Source organism: Rhincodon typus, chromosome 13 (assembly GCF_021869965.1).
Source record: "Rhincodon typus isolate 14 chromosome 13, sRhiTyp1.1, whole genome shotgun sequence".
Classification (NCBI taxonomy): domain Eukaryota; kingdom Metazoa; phylum Chordata; class Chondrichthyes; order Orectolobiformes; family Rhincodontidae; genus Rhincodon; species Rhincodon typus.
Window position 1 is genome coordinate 3,549,050 of NC_063344.1, and position 17,686 is coordinate 3,566,735.

At 42.0% G+C, this 17,686-nt stretch overlaps 1 protein-coding gene across 1 annotated transcript; it reads right to left on the bottom strand.

The window, feature by feature from the left end:
* Nucleotides 1–1,765: 1,765 nt before the first annotated feature.
* Nucleotides 1,766–9,777, bottom strand: LOC109934228 (odorant receptor 131-2-like). The gene is made up of 2 exons (XM_048604664.1): nt 9,715–9,777; nt 1,766–2,885 (listed from the first exon to the last, which is right to left on the bottom strand). The coding sequence occupies exon 2, from the start codon at nt 2,749–2,751 to the stop codon at nt 1,795–1,797; it is 957 nt and encodes a 318-aa protein (XP_048460621.1). The 5' UTR covers nt 2,752–2,885; nt 9,715–9,777; the 3' UTR covers nt 1,766–1,794.
* Between the last annotated feature and the right edge of the window lie 7,909 nt (nt 9,778–17,686).

Below are 17,686 nucleotides of genomic sequence, written 5' to 3' on the forward strand. Positions count from 1 at the left end.
TCCAGTGACCCTTCTTCAGAACAGAACAGCCAGTGTTCTGAAGGAAGGTTCACTGGACCTGAAAAATTAAATCTGCTTTGTCTTTCTCAATGTGTGCTGTGAGGACTCCTGAATTTCTGTTAGCTCCCTGATGCCTAAAGCAGTTAATGGAGTTGGTCTAGTAGTCATTGTAACACAGCAGTTGAAATTTAATGTAGTTTAGAAGGATGACGGGGGATCTGTTTGAAACTTAGAGAATACTGAGACACCTGCAAGAATAGGCATGGAGAAGATGTTTCCATTAGTAAGAGAGACTAGGACATGAGGGCATAGCATCAGTGAAGGGATGATCCTTTAGAACTGAGATGAGGAGGAATTTCTTCAGCCAGAGGGTTGTGAATCTGTGGAACTCATTGCTACAGAGAGCTGTGGAGGCCAAGTCATTGAGTGGTTTAAGATAGAGATAGATAGGTTCTTGATTAGTAAGGGGATCAAAGGTTATGGGGAGAAGACAGTAGAATGGGGTTGAAAAATGTGTCAGCCATGAGAGAATGGTAGAGTTAACATGATGGGCCGAATGACTTAATTCTGCTCCAATTTCTTGCAGTCTTAATTAGGTTTAATTTTTTCAAACCTACATATAACAATAGCATATTTTTGGCAGTTTGGAAAACTTTCTACGTCTGAATAATATTTGACTGGGGAAATGTTGCCGAACAATAGAGAAAGAACAAGGCAGGGGTGTAAGTCAATCACTTTTTAATTCAGTTGGTATGTTCCTGAATGCACTCAGTGAAAAGGATTAATATTAACCTGTAAGTGGGAAGTGGACAAATAACATCACATACAGATAAAATAGTTAAGAAGGCATTTAACACACTTGCCTTCATTGCTCAGACCTTTGAAAATACAAATTGGGACATTGTGTTGAAGTTGTACAGTGCATTGATGAGGCCTCTTCTGGAGTACTGTGTCCAGTTCTGGTTACCGTGTTATAGAAAGGATATTATTAAGCTGGAGGGGGTTTAGAAGAGATTTAGCAGGATGTTGCTGCGACTGGAGTGTTTGAGTTATAAAGGAGAGGCTGGATAGTTTGGGACTTTTTCCACTGGAGCGCTGAGAGGAGGCCTTATAGAGGTTTATCAAATATTGAGGGGTATAGATAAGGTGATTGACAGATGTCTTTTCCCTAAGATGGGGGATTTTTTTAAAAGTTAGAGGAGAAAGATTTAAAAAGGACATGCATGACAGGTAATTTTTTTTACACAGAGAGTGGTTTGCATGTGGAATGAACTTGAAGAGGAAGTGGTGGATGTGGCTACAGTTACAATGTTTAAAAGACATTTAGATAAGTATATGAAAAGGAAAGGTTGAGAGGGATATGGGCCAGGGGCAGGCAGGTGGGACTAGTTTAGATTGGGATTATGGTCGGCATGGTCTTGTTGGACCGAAGGGCCTGTTTCCTTGCTGTGTGACTCTATGACTCTATGACTCTATAACTAAAGGGAAAAGTTTGTAAAGCTACTGAGAAAAAGAATGACAATGGAACTAATTGAATAGCTTTTGAATGGAGCCAGCATCATCAGTACATCTAAGTAGTCTCTGTCTATGATGTGGTACCCATGATTCTATTAGTTGTTATCATGCAAGGCTTAAAAAAAAGTGATGATACAATTTCTGAAGAAGGCTCTAGGCCCGAAACGTCAGCCTTCCTGCTCCTCTGATGCTGCTTGGCCTGCTGTGTTCATCCAGCTCCACACCTTGTTATCTCAGATTCTCCAGCATCTGCAGTTCCTACTATCTATGATACAATTGTTAGGGATGACAAACCTGGCTGCTGTGGGCATCAGTCACAGGAGCAGTAGCAAGGTTAACATCTTGCTGAAAAGCATAATTATTTCTCTTCCCAGTTTTAAAAGTGCAGCAGCAGAATTTGGTCTTTGTTAACTTATTTCGAAGCTCTTTACATCTGAGGCCATAGACCACAGGACTGAGACACTGAGCCACAGAGAAAATGACAGTATTGATGAGAGATAATGTTGTCAGTGAGTCCTTTTTACCAAGTCCTATTGCGATCAAAACAGGAACAATGAAAAAGCTTAATTGCAAGCCATGAATAAGAATAGTTTTCCTGGCTTGAACATTTGAGGTGACAAAATATCCAGCCCTTTTTCCTTCTCTGTATATTAAACAGTAACATAACACAATCAAAATGAAACATAGGAGGACAAATGCAATTCCAACATATCTTGAAGCAACACCATTCATTGGACTGGGACAGCTATTGTCCTTTTCAATTATATCTGCTAAAGAGACATTCAGACTTTGGTATATTATTGACCACAATGGATTCTGCACTGCTAAAATCCACATTATTGCAGTTATTTTGTTTTTAGCTGAATCAACAAGTGATTTATATCGCAAAGGCCAGCAGATAGCCAGACATGTGTTCAAGGACATTAGTGTTAAAGTTAGCATGATGCATTGTGCAAATGTTACTTGCATTACGAACAGGATCCAGCAAAGAATTCTGGGTGAGTTGATACTGAAGAGTCGAAAACCATTTGTAAGAGTGCCCAAGGCAAAATATATAGATGCATAGATGAGATGATGGCCCAGGAGGATGAATCTAGCCTCACGTTTTAATTCCAATTCATGCTGTACCGTACTTACTATTGCATGACAGCACACTGCAGTGACAGCAAAATCAGTCAGATAAACTGAAGTTTTCACCATATTAAGAGTGTGATAGGAGCTGTTGGAGCTGTTCATGACTCAATCTAATGTTCTTCTTTTGAAAGGAATTGAACAAATTGTGCAAAGCTATTCCTCCATCATCTGTAAAGGGCATCTTGTCATTTTAGTTAATGCGCTTCACTGTGCATTGATGTTATCTGTCTGCAACTCTATAAAAGTCAAAAAGATTTTTAGAAATCAATTGAACTCTAAAGAATAAAGTTTATCAACACAAGCAATGCAACTGATGACAACCACATGAATGTGCCATGCAGAAAGCAACAAGCCACGTGCAAAGCAATGTTCTCTTTAAGGTGCACGTGTGCAGCTGTGAGTCAGTTTTAGAGATACTGTAAAGTGCAAAAAAAAGTTCGCTCACAGCAGACAATTAGATGGAAGATTAATAACAACATGTTTTAAGGTCACTGTAGGGTTGGAATTCATTTCACTGAAGAGGCTACATGAGCAAGTATCACATCATTATAAAGGAGGTTGCAACAGAACATGTTTTTCTTATCACCACATTTAACTCTAGAAGTTCAGGAAGGGGCCACTGTTCTCTGGTTTGTCTTAAGTCACCTTCCTTGCTATTGATTTTATTGAACAGAAGTGAGTTTCCTTTACAGAGTGATAGTTAGAGCTGCCGACGCTGGTGTCTGATATAGCACAGTGTGGAGCTGGATGAACACAGCGGGCCAGGCAGCATCAGAGGAACAGGAAAGTTGACCTTTTTCTGAAGAAGGGTCCCGACCTGAAACATCAGCTTTCCTGCTCCTCTGATGCTGCCTGGCCTGCTGTGTTCCTCCAGCTCGACACTGACGTTCCTTTACCCTTTGTTTCTTTGCTTAAGAAGACACCAGGGACAATCCAGGAAATTACAGGATTTACGTCAGTGCTGGGTAAATTATTGGAGAAGATTCTTAGATAAAGGATTGACTCACATTTGGAAAAAATATGGACGTATTAGGGACAGTCAGCATGGACTTTACTAAAGCATTTGACTAACTCCCCCATGATAAGCTGGTTCAGAAGATTTTGTCACATGGGATTCACTGTGATTTGGCAAGTTGAATACAACATTGGCTTGGTCATAGAAGACAGAAAATAGTTATAGCCGTAGTCATAGACACAGAGTCATGTAGCATGGAATCAGACCCTTTGGTCCAACCAGTCCATGCCAATCATAATCCCAAACTAAACTAGTTCCACCTGCCTACGCTTGGCTCGTATCCCGTAAAACCTTTCCTCTTCACATACTTATCCAAATGTCTTTTAAACTTTGTAACTGTATCTGCATCTACCACTTCCTCTGGAAGTTCGTTCCCACATAAACCACTGTTTGTATTGAAAAAAAATTGTCCCTCATGTCTTTTTAAATGTTTCTCCTCTCACCTTAAAATATGCCCCCTAGTCTTGAAATCCCCGCCCTGAGGAAAATACACCTGCCATTCACCTTATCTGTAACCCTCATGATTTTATAAATCTCTTTAAGGCCACCCTTCAACCTCCTGTGCTCCAGTGAAAAAAGTCCCAGCCTATCCAGCCTTTCTTTGTAACTCCAAACCATTCTATCTCAGCAACATCCTACTAAATCTCCTCTAATCTCTCTCCAGCTTTCATAGAATCATAGAATCCCTACAGTGCGGAAGCAGGCCATTTAGCCCATCGAGTCCACACAACCTTCCAAAGAGCACTCCACCCAGACTAACCACCCCACCCTATCCCTGCATTTCCCATGCCTAATCCACCCAGCTTACACACTATGGGCAATTTAGCATGGCCAATCCACCCTAACCTGCACAACTTTAGACTGTGGGACGAAACAGGAGCACCCAGAGGAAACCCACACAGACACAGGGAGAATGTGCAAACTCCACGCATACAGTCACCCAAGGGTGGCATCAAACCTGAATCCCTGGCGCTGTGAGGCAGAAGTGTTAATCACTGAACCACCATGCCACACCAGTATCTAAGTAATAGCTTAATAATATCCTTCCTATAACAAGGTGACCAGAAATGGACACAGTATTCCAGAAGAGGCCTCACCAATGTCCTGTACAACTGCAACGTAACATCTGAACTCCTGTACTCAAAGGCCTGAGCGATGAAGGTAAGGATGCTAAACACCTTCTAAACCACCTTGTCTATATGTGATGCAAACTTCAAAAAATTATGTACCTGAACCCCCATGTCTCTCTGTTCCATAACTCTAACCAAGGTCCTGCTTTTAACTGTGTAAGTCCTGTCCTTGTCTGTTTTACCAAAATGCAATACCTTGCATTTATCCATAATTTATTTCCATCTGCCACTCTTCAGCCCATTGACCCAATTGATCAAGATCTCTTTGTAATCTTAGATAATCTTCTTCAATGTCCACCAAGTTGGAGTCATCCACAAACGTACTAACAATGCCTTCTATATTCTCATCTAAATCATTTACATAAATGACAAACAAAAGAGGACCCGGCACTGATCCCTGTGGAATACTGCTGGTCACAGGCCTCCAGTCCAAAAAGCAACCCTGCACCGTCACTCAGAGATTGCAAGAACTACAGATGCTGGAGTCAGAGATAACACAGTGTGGAGCTGGAGGAACACAGCGGGCCAGGCAGCATCATAGGAGCAGGAAAGTTGACGTTTCGGGTCGGGACCCTTCTTCAGAAAATTTTCTGATGAAGGGTCCTGACCCAAAATGTCAACTTTCCTGCTCCTCTGATGTTACCTGGCCTGCTGTATTAATCCAGCTCTACATTGTGTTGTCCCTGCACCATCACTGTTATTTCCTGCTGTTAAGCCAATTTTGTATCCAATTGACAAGCTCACCCTGAATCCCATGTGATATAACTTTACTAATCAGTCTACCATGTAGAACCTTGTCAAAAGCTGTACTAAAGCTCAGCAAGTCTGGCAGCATCTGTGAAGGAAAAAACAGAGTTAACGTTTCAGGTCCGGTGACCCTTCCTCAGAACTGAGTCACTGGACCCGATACGTTAACTCTGTTTTTTCCTTCACAGATACTGCCAGACCTGCTGGGCTTTTCCAGCAACTATGTTTTTGTTCCTTTTTTTACCATGATATTGCCAGGAATGGAATGTATTAGCTATAACGAGAGGTTGGACAAACTTAGATTGTTTTCACTAGAGCATCAGAGGCTAGGGGTGGTCTGAAAGAAGCGTATAAAATTATGAGAAGCATGGATAGGTTGGATAGTCAGTTTCTTTTTCCCAAGATGGAAATGTCAAATACTAGGGGGCATAGGTTTAAGGTGATCGGGGATGGAGGTGGGGGGCTGAGTGGCATTTGGACCATGTGCAGGCAAGACCATGTTGTGGCTGTACAGGACATTGGTTAGTCCACTTTTGGAACACTGTGCGCAATTCTGGTCTCCCTGCTATAGGAAGGACGTTGCCAAACTTGAAAGGTTTCAGAAAAGCTTTACAAGGATGTTGCCAGGGTTGGAGGGTTTGAGCTAAAGGGAGAGGCTGAATAGGCTGGGGCTATTCTCTCTGGAGTGTCAGAGGCTGAGGGGTGACTTTAAAATTTATAAAACCATGAGGAGCATGGATAGGGTGAATATCCAAGGTCCTTTCACCGGGATGGGGGAGTCCAAAACTAGATGGCATAGGCTTAAGGTGAGAGGGGAAAGATTTAAAAGGGACCTAAGGGGCAAATTTTTCATGCAGAGGGTGGTGTGAGTATGGAATAAGCTGCCAGAGGACGTGGTGGAGGCTGGTACAATTACAACATTTAAAAGGCATCTGGATAGGGACATGAATAGGAAAGGTTTAGAGGAATATGGGCCAAATGCTGGCAAATGGAGCTAGATAAATTTAGGAAATCTGGTCGGCATGGACCAGTTGGACTGAAGGGCCTGTTTCCATGCTGTGCAGGTCTATGACTCTATGGCTAAATGGGATTAGTTTAGAATAACCTCCTAGTCAGCACAGACAGGGTGGGCCAAAGGGCCTGTTTCTATGCTATACTATTCTATATTCTACATACATGAGTAATTATTAGCCCATTTGCCTTATTCATCAAACTCTGTGCATTATAATGTATTCCACAAATCTCTGAAGAATTCAATTGTTTGTTTTTACTTTAGCCCTTCTTTCCCTTTCTAATTTTCTGAATTCCATTTCCAGCTTTGTTTCTGTCCCTTCTGAATGTTTCCCTAAACTAGCTTCAACACTCTTCACCAGCAGGAGCAAACTGCCCTACCACATTTCTGGTCTCAGCCTTGTTGAAGTTCAGGTCTCATCTCCTTCAGAACCACTCCCAATGCAATGGATAGCTAAAGCCCTCTGTGCAGTACCATCCCAAATGGCACCGTTCAGACTGATGAAAGTCACCAACCTGAAGCATTGGACAGAATTTTACAAGGGGCTCCAAGAAAGCCAGTCAGTAGCCAAGCAGCAGATTGATCAGTGCCATAGTGCCCTGTAGGTGGTGATATCATTGGTAGGAATTCTTACTCTCTGTACCTGCCAGCCAATCAATGGGCAAGAAGGTTAGAGAAGGAAACTTACAGAATGGGGTCATCTGGGTAAAGGGATTGGTTTGAAACTCCAATCAGGAGCGAAGTTGGGGGCACAATATCTTCTGGGGGAGCGTCACAGATGAGCTAATGGCATCCTCCAAAGGTAGTATGTCCTCTTCACTCCTGACTTTTAAAAAAAGTAAGTTGCCCAATTCCACCTGCCTGTCTCTGCTGCCTTTATTATGGCGTGGGCAAATGTTAGATTGGGGTCAGTTGAGCTCTTAACAAGCCCAATGTGGAGGATCAGCTGGAGGGCTGGCTGGGAAGGTCATGTTTTAGCCATGATTTATACCTCGCCTCCCCCGACCACACGCCTAATGGAGCATGTAAAATTCAGCCCCTCAGCTTTACAGAGTCATAGAATTATACAGCACGGAAACACACGCAACTCATCCATTTGCCAGTATTTGGCCCATATCCCTCTAAACCCTTCCTATTCATGTACTCATCCAGATGCCTGTTAAATGTTGTAATTGTACCAGCCTCCACCACTTCCTCTGGCAGCTCATTCCATACACGCACCACCCTCTGTGTGATAACATTGTCCCTCAGGTCTCTTTTAAGTCCTTCTGCTCTCACCTTAAAAATATTCCCTCTAGTTTTGAACTCCCCTACACTAGGGAAAAGACCTTTGCTTTTCCATATGATGTTGCCTGGCCTGCTGAATATTTCCAGCATTTCATTTTCATTTCAGATTTCCAGCATCCACAGTAACTTGCTTTTGAAATTAAATTACATCTTCATTTCTGATTAAGTTTAGACACTTGGCTAATAAACAGTATTTCAGGGTCATTGAATGCACATCCTCTGCCATCTGGAAAATCTAGGACTCTTGCTGTGTCCTGGGCAGCCACTCGAGCCTGGGATTTGTATCTGGAGCAGTAACTGGCATCACTCCAGTGCACCATGAGCTCAGAGCTCCCTGGACAGTATGGCCTGGGAGGTGGTCACTGCTCTGCTGGCAGAGAGGGAATGTGGACATGAGGAGAGTTAGACAGCTAGTGTAGAATTCCCAGAGGGTATCTCGCTCAATCGCTGGAATTCGGTTCTGAATGCTAGTGAGAGTAATGGATCCCTTCGAGAATACAACCAAAGCCAGGCTTATGGCACCATTTGTGGGTCAGCTGTGCAAATTAGTGTCAGGAACAAGGCGTAAAAGCCATTGTAATGGGGAATTCAATGGAAGACACAGACATTTCTCTGGTTGCAGCATTGATTTCAGGATGAAATGTTGCCTCTCTTGTGCCGGGTCAAGAAATCCACTGAGTGACAGACATCCATATTGGTGTCCTTGACTTAGGTAGAAAGATGAATGAGTTTTGGCAGACAAATTTTAGAGAGCTAGGAAATAAGTTTAAAAAAAAGGATGTCAGAAGTATTACCCTCTGGATTGCTCCTGGTATTTGGTAAGATTTAACTTGACTCCAAGTTATAGATGCCTACCATCACAATGGTGTAAAAATTAGATACCAGAGTATAGTTAATGTTAACTTGCAGTAACAGAGACAGGTTAAGATTTATCTTTGTGACATGAGTTAATATAAAGCTAAGCTGACTAGGTATAACTCTAGAATGATATTGGGGTTACTTCTAAAGAATAGCAAGGACAAAATTAGTTCTAATGTTAGATGGCCTGGGGAGAAACAAAGAACTGTGAATGCTAGAGATCTGAAACAAACAAAAGCAGAAATTAATGGAGAAATTGGGTCACTGGACTCAAAACATTAACATTTTCTATCCTCACAGATGCTGCCAGATTCTGCTGAGTTTTTCCAGCAATTTCTGGTTTTGAATGTTAAATCCAAACCTATTATTATTGTAACATTTAAAAAAAAACTGATCAGCTGTACAGCATGGAATGATGGCTGTCTGATGGCCTGAGAGTACAATGTTAATTTAATTAGAAAATGATCACAAGAGCCTAAGTAATTTTCACTTCATGGTTACTATTCACATCAGATGTAACATAGAACCTAATGTTTTACTGTCTAAAGCATCTTTAATTGATTACCTGTAAAAAATAGTTTGAATTCACAACAATTAAGTATTGACAAGCTGAAGTTTTATCAATTGTTTATCTAATATCAGCATTTTGCTGCTGTCTTCCTCCCTAACTAGACACTTTTTCTTTCCAACTAGCCACAATGAATTACCACTCTAATGAGAAACAGCATTGTTAATATTTTCAGATGCTATTAAGGGTCAAAGGTTATTGGGAAACAAAAATAACTTTACACATTACTAACAATCTAGGTGGACAGGCAATTTAACAGAAATGTTAGCATTTTTTTTACACAGTGTCATTTCTGCATAAGCACTTTCCAAGCAACAAGACAGATGCTTCCTGATATTAGTTGCTATTATTAACCGTTTTAATCATTGAAAATGAAATGAAACACTTCCATTTGTCATTTCACTAGCTCATTTTACTCTTTTTAGTCGAAGGATATGATTTACCTTACATTTCCTGTATCTTCTGAGTGATTTCCAACAGGTATTGATTATTCTAACGTTCTTCCTTGAAGGACGCTTTTATGATAATAATTTTTTAAAAAATCAATTTTCTCAACTATAAAATGCCTGTAACCCAAAGAGTGTGTGACTATTGCTGTACTACAGGCAACTAATTGGGATTCCAAGTCGATTTCACTGTTAAGTAACAAGGATCCAATCAGAAGGTCTAAGGGCGTGTACTGATTCTGAAAGTTATATCCGCCCACTCCACTTCCCTATTAGACACTGACTTCAAAAACAAGACATTTAAATTCTTGCATATAAGCCATAGCTAAATGGTGAACGTATTTTTCTCAAAGATTTGAGGAACTATTTGTATGTATGTTTAATTATAGAAAGCACAATATCAGTCTAAAACTATATCACTGTATAATGTCATAAAGTGAATTTCCGCAAGTTTTTGTGACAAATACCCTTCCAACTACTGCAACAGACATCTGGTGTTATCCCCTTCTTACACACTCATTAGTCACACCACCTCCAGTGTGCTATCACACCCTTAGGCCACCTGAGGAGAAGGGTGTTTGAGGACAGCAATATCAGATCCGACACCAAGCTCGTGGTTTACAGAGCTGTGGTGGTTTCTGCTCTCCTATGTGGCTCAGAGACGTGGACTGTCTACAGCAAACACCTCAAGGGACTGGAGCAGTACCAGCATCACTGCCTGCACAAAATCCAGTGAATCCACTGGAAAGAAACATGCAGCAACACCAATGTCTTCGAACAGGCCAACATCCCCAGCATTGAGGCACTGACCACCCTTGATTGGCCAGGATGAGCTGGGAGCGTCATCTGTGTGACCGACACAACACTCCCCAAGCAGGAGCTCTACTCCCAGCTTCAAAACAGACAGAGGAAGCATTTCCCTCAAGGCCTCACTGAAAAAGTACGGCATTCCCACAGGCACCTGGGAATCACTGGCCTGAGACTACTCAAAGTGAAGGAGGAGCATCCGGGAAGGCATCCAGCACCTCGAGACTTGCCTTCGGGAAAATGTGGAAGCCAGGGAAAAACGGTGAAAGGAGCGCGCTGCCACACTGACATCCCACCCACCCCTTCCTGTGACCACCACTTACCCCAAGTGTAACAGAGCCTGCGGTAGCCATATCAGTGTACAGCCACCTACCGACTCACCGTGAGCGTGGAAGAGAGTCATCCTTGTCTGTGAGAGACCGGCGATGATGATGACACCTCACGGATAGAGAAAGATAAATTCAGAGTCTTCTCCAATACACACATTGCCTTTGCAAGGAAAGACAGTGCAGCTATCGAGGGTGGAAGTCAGCATAATCTGAATTTTCTGGAGCAGTATGCATTCAGGCAAAGCTACTTGCAGTGGGCATTTTTGGAGTATTTCTAAACTTACTCCTTGCCAAACATTATCTTGAATTGTCTTGTCTGAAAGTGCAGCCCACACTGCTGTGCTGTGTTCTGCTTAGGCCTCAGATTAAAATGCTAAACTGATTACTGCAGTCCTCATCACAGTCTGACCTAACTGTTGGGATAGTTGCAGCCTGTGGTTTAAGATTGTAGCAAAACACAGTGAGGCAAGAACGGATAGGGTAAGTCATCTCTGTTCCACTTTAACACCACGATACTCACATCTTTCTCAGTATCCACCAGGCAGGGGAGTTAAAATCAAAATGAGTTGGGCCAGTACAGTGACATCACAAGCAAACTTGTTGAGTAAGATTAAAAATGTTGAGACTTGAGTCACTGCTGCTAAATCTCAATCTCATTGCATCATTTTTAACACTATCTTCATGACATTTGTTGCTAAAACATTTTCTTCTTCACGTAGCACTAATCTAGAATAAATAAATAAAAGATAAGTGAAGAAATTTTGGATTTTCCACATATCTTTTCCGTAAAAAGGGAAAGATCGTGTTTCCAGAAAGTTTTTACCACAGAAAAGGGTCGATATGAAACCATTATTCCTTTCCAAAGGAGAAAATGTGCTGACTCATTTGAGCAGATTCACATTTTCAGCCACTACTGAGATACCAGTCAGTGTGGTAAATTGGACAGGATGTAAATCACACGGTAAAAACATTGGGCTGTGTAAATCAGATTGTGTATAAAGTGGACTGTGCATAAAACAGACTGGAATTATTTGTTCTTTTATGGAATGTGGCCATTGCAGACATGGGCAGCATTTGTTGTTTGTTGTTAATTTCCCTTTAGAATATGGTGGTGAATATGTTGGCCCACCGAGTGCAAGTCTACCCATAGTACTATTAGGAGGGGAGTTCCAGGAATTTGAACTAATAAGAGTGAAGAAACAGCAGTATAATTTCAAGTCAGGATGGTTTGTGTCTTGGAGGGGGAACATGCGCATGGTGGTGGACTGACATATCTACTGTCTTTGTTGTTCTCGATGCTAGAAGTCAAACGTTTTCAAACGAGTCGAGTGTAGTGCTTTTGTTACACACTGCTGCCACTGTGTATGAGTGATGGACAGTTTAAATGTTTAAACTGGTGGATGCAGAGCTAAATAAGCAGGTTACTTTGTTCGGACTGGTATCAGGTTTCTTGAGAGTTGTTGGAGCTTCATTCACCCAATCGAGTGGAGAGTATTTCTTTCCATTCCTGACTTGTGCCTTGATCGTGGTGCACAGACCCTGACAGAGGTGAGTCACTCACTGCAGGTTTCCCAGCCGCTGACCAACTCCTATAGCCACAGTATTTACATGGCTGGTCCAGTTCAGTTTCTGATCAATGGTAACCCTCAGGATGTTGATAGTAGGGGATTGAGTGGTGATAATCCTGTTGAAAGTCAAAAGGGGTGATAGTTTGGTTTCCCCTTGTGGGAAATGGCTATTACTAGGCATTTGTGTAGTGTGACTATTACTTGCCACTTGTCAGCCCAAGCCTGGATATTGTCCAGATCTTGTTGCATGTGAACATGGACTGCTTCAGTATCTGAGGAGTCGTGAATGGTGCTGAACATTGTGCAATCATCGGCGATCATCCCCAGTTCTGACCTTATGATGGAGGGAAGGTCATTGATGAGCCCTGTTGTAAGAAAGATATTATTAAGCTCAAGAGGGCTCAGAAAAGATTGACCAGGATGTTGCCGGGAATGGAGAGTTTGAATTATAAGGAGAGGTTGAATGGAATGGGACTTTTTTCACTGGAGCAAAAGAGGTTGAGGGGTGACCTTACAAAGGTTGAAAAAATCATGAGTGGTATAGATAAGTGAATGGCAGGTGTCTTTTTCCTAGGATGGGGGATTTCAAGACTAGGAGGCATATTTTTAAGGTGAGGTGGGGGAAAGATTTAAAAAGGACTCGAGGGGCAACTTTTTTACACAGAGAGTTGTTCATGTGTAGAATGAGCTTTCAAAGGAAGTGATGGATGTGGGTATCATTACAACATTTAAAAGACATTTGGATAAGTACATGAATAGGAAAGGTTTGGAGAGATATGGGTCAAGTGCAAGCAGGTGGGACTAGTTTAGTTTGGTAGCATGGTTGGCGTGAACTGGTTGGATCGAAGGGTCTGTTTCCTTGCTGTATGACTCTATGATTCTACAAGCAGCTGAAAATGATTGGGCCTAGGACACTTCCCTGAGGAACTCCTACACAGATGTCCTGGAACTGAGGTGACTGACCTCCTACAGCAGCTACCATCTTCCCATGTGCCTGGTATGACCCCAACCAGCAGAGTTTTCTCACTGATACACAGCCCTAGCCCCCACGCCCCCCCCCCAACCCACCTGTCATTGTCCAGCTTTGTCCAGTGATGGGATGTCTCCTCCTACAATCTCATAAAGGAGGAAAATGAGTAAGACGCGAGTGGATGGCACACCTGTTAGTGCTGGGTCCTGTGACGGAAATGTTTTGAGGTGTTCTGAGGGGGATCAGGAGGTCGTGATGCACAGGGAGGGTTGGGTTGGTGGTGTTGGGTGATGGGGTGGCATGCGAGCAACTGAGGGCAAGCCCTGTAGAAAGGGTATAAAGTATGGACCTTGATGGGAGGTAGGTCCAGTGGCAGGGATGGAGGTGGCAGATTAGCGTGTGGCACTTACCCAGCAGAGCTGTTATTCTCTCCAGCAGAAGCTGCCTGTTTTCTGCAGGAAAAGATCTCAGTTTAAACTTGACAAAAACCTGTTACCTTTCCTGCAACAGTTACTGTCAACTGTGACTTTTGAAATAATAACTCAGAGACATTTTACAACTGAAGCATCTACTCTGTGCCTCTCAAAAACTAGTGGAAACTTCCAGAAAAAAATAACTGAACACCAAGGGTGTGGCTAGCCAATGAGGCCTTGGCCTTGTCAAACTATGACCTGTAGCCAGTTTCCTGTGTCATGTTGGACTGTTACTATGAGCAGGTCTTCCCCTTTGTGGTCATAATTGCTTTCAGAAGTTTGTGAACTTTTCTTAGGGTCATGTTCGCTTTCAGATTCACTGTCAGGTCCACTTTCAGAACTCATATTGTGTTCACGGTTCTTCCACATCCTCACCTCATTTTCTCAATCCTTGGATTCAGTCAGCCCTTTATTACCATTATTTAGCCCTCACAATTGCCCAATTGATAGACTTATTGAATCATAGAATCTCTACAGTGTAGAAAGAGGCCATTCAGTCAAAGAGTCATTACTGACCCTCTGAAGAGCATCCCCTTCAGACCCAGCCCCTCTCCCTATCCCCATAACCCCACATTTCCCATGGCTAACCCACCTAACCTGAACATCCCTGGACACTATGGGCAATTTAGCATGGCCAATCCACTCTAACCTGCACATCCTTGGGCCGGATGTGGTTGTGAAGTGGATGTGAAGTGCACCGTTCCTTTTCACTCACTCTGACTTGTTCAGATTTTGTCGGTATCAGCGCCAATTAACTCAAATAATTCACCAGTTTACAGTTGTGCTGTAAAAATACTCTTTCTTCACCACTACCTTAAATATTACCCAGACATTTCCAGTCTCTCCAACCTTCTCTTTTGTAATATATCCTGTCTCCTGGACTGAAATTTTCTTCCGATGATCTTATGTGATGTGCTAAGGCTTGCTGAATTTTTTAAAATCTTCAGCTGTAATGACTCCCCTCCTCACTGCACACAGGACATTCAAGTTCAGAAAAAGTGCAGCTAACAGTTACTTTTCCCAAGTCAAGAATTGGGCACTCTTGCCAAAGTGAAGTTTGGATCTCTTCTGAACAACCACTGATATGGACAGTTATCTCCAACGACTTGCAGTGAGTCCTTCACATGAACTGTCTATGCCAGGGAAAAAAAATGTTAATTTATAAATTGTTTGGTTCCATAAGATTTTATGAAGCACTTCATCTGTGTTATTGCATGATTTCTTTGACGCATTTCCATATGAAAGGGAATTCATATTAGCATTGTAATTATTATCACAATGTTGAGATTTTCCCACATAACCCTGTATCCCCAGATTCACCACTGAAAAACTCACCCAGTATTCAGTTAGGAATTTAATTAGTGTCTATAGTTCTGTCCCTATCAATTTCTCCATTGTTTTGTTCACCATTAGTCTTTTCACCTTATTATTTATTATTGTGGACTGATTATTTGCTATGTCTACAAAGTGCAGGAGGAAAGTAAATTTTTTTTGTCGTATGATATCTTCAAATCATCCCCCTAACTTTTTAAAAGTCTCTTGCTAGTGGGAGACTTACTATGGTCCATATCGGTTCTTTTTTAAATTCTATCACATATCACTGATCCTTTCTATAATGTAACTAACTCATCATTCCCTTACCTCCTGCACCTTTAGTAGGAGTTTTAAACTATCAGAATATGGATGGGCAAATTACCAAATGTCGTTTGAAGATAATTTGCCTAATTTCCCTTCGTACATCCATCTACCAATAACAACTCCTTACTATTTTGATTAAAGGTTAGGTCTTAGGAACATAGGAATTAGGATTGGGAGTAGGCAATTCAGCCCATTAAGCCCTACACTGCTATTTAACATGATCTTCTCCTGGGCTCAACTCCACTCTCCTGCCTACTCCTCATCACCCTTTATCTCACTTTTCATCAGAAACGTATCGATTTCTTTCTTGAATCTGTTGATTGATTCTGCATCCACTGTACTCTGGGGCAGTGAGTTCCACAGATTCAGAATCCTCTGACTGAAGCAGTTTCTCCTCATCTCAGCTTTGAACCTACCTCCTCTCACACTATATCGATGCACTCTTGTTTGAGACTGTCCCACAAGGGAGATTATTTGTTCAATGTCCATCTTATCAATCCCCTTTGGTATTTTATATACCTCAATCAGATTCTCCCCATTCTTCTGAACTCCAAGTAGAAGCCCAAGCTATTCAACCACTCCTTGTGCGACAGCCCTTTCATCCCTGGAATCAACCTGGAGAACCTCCTCTGAACTTCCTCCAGTGACCCCATATCCTTCCTCAAGTAAGGAGACCAAAACTGGACACAATGTTCCTGGTGTTATCTCACCAATGTCTTATATAATTGAAATAACACTATTTTATAATCCAGTCCTTTTGCAATAAATGCCAAAATTCCATTTGCCTGCTGCACTCTCACGCCTACTTTCTGTGATTCATGCATAAGGACACTCAGAATCCTTTGTTCTGACGCACTTTGAATCTGCTTCCCATTCAAATAATCATTTGCCCTTTTATTTTTCTGGCCAAAATCTACAACCTTGCACTGATCCACATTTATCTCCATCTGCCAGATTCTGGCCCATTCCCCTAACCTATCAATGTCCATCTGTAAACTCTTTATCTCCTCATCACAGCCTGCTTTCCCACCTATTTTGGTAACAATTGCGAATTTTGCTATGTTACACTCTGTCCCTGCTTGCAGATCGTTTATATAGGTTGTAAATAGTTGAGGTCTGGGAACTGAACCCTGTGGCACCCCACTAGTTACAGTTCACCATCCAGACAAGGACCCATTTATCCTGACCCTCTGCTTCTTGTCAGTTAGCCAGTCTTCCTTCCAAGCTAATACTCTACCCTTCACCCCCTTGGATCTAACCTTCTGGACCAGTCTTTTATATAGCACCTTGTCAAATGCTTTCTGGAAGTCTAGATATATCACATCCACTGGATCCCCATTATCCACCTTGCTGGTTACATCCTTAAAGAACTTTAGCAAATTTGTCAAGCACGACTTGCCCTTTGTGAAATTGTGCTGACATTGGTGAATTGAGCTTTGTTTTTCCAAGTGTTCAGTTATCTCCTCCTTTATGACTGACTCTAGCAACTTCCCCACTACAGAGGTCAAACAAACTGGCCTGTAGTTTCATGTTAAAGGTATACAGTAATGTCCAGATTGGGTAAAGTGTAAATTAACTAACTTCTCAAACATAATTGACTTGTTGTGTTCCTTATCCAGTTTAATTTTCATGGGCATCCTACTTTTTATTAAGGCTATTTTAATTGGCACCTTGCCTGTGATGGTAAAGTGGATTTATGTCAGTATTTTGCAGTTAGACAGATTGTCAATCAATAAGGCAATCAAGGGCTTTTTATTTGAAGAGGTAACAGAAAGGCAGGATGATGCTGACAGTGTTGATATGGTATACATTAACTTTCAGAATGTGTTTGATAGTTGCATTTGCCACACAACAGACCTGTCAGGAAAGTTATGGGCCATGGAATAAGAGGAACAAAAGCCACCTGGGTACAAAAATTGGCTGTGTGACAGGAAACAGAGAGGCATTGTTTGGCCTGAGGAAGGTTTGTTGTGCAGTTTCCCCTTGCTTTTCCTGATAGATAGTCCTGATTTCGATCTTGGTAAGCAGGGGACAAATTCAAAATTTGTGGATAACACAAAGTCTGGAAGGTGTGTAAACTGAGGAGGTGGGTGTTGAACTCCAGAAGGACATTGACCAAATGGTGGAGTGGGTGGATGGATGGCAGATGAGGTTCAATACAGAGAAGTGTGAAGTGATGCACCTTAGTT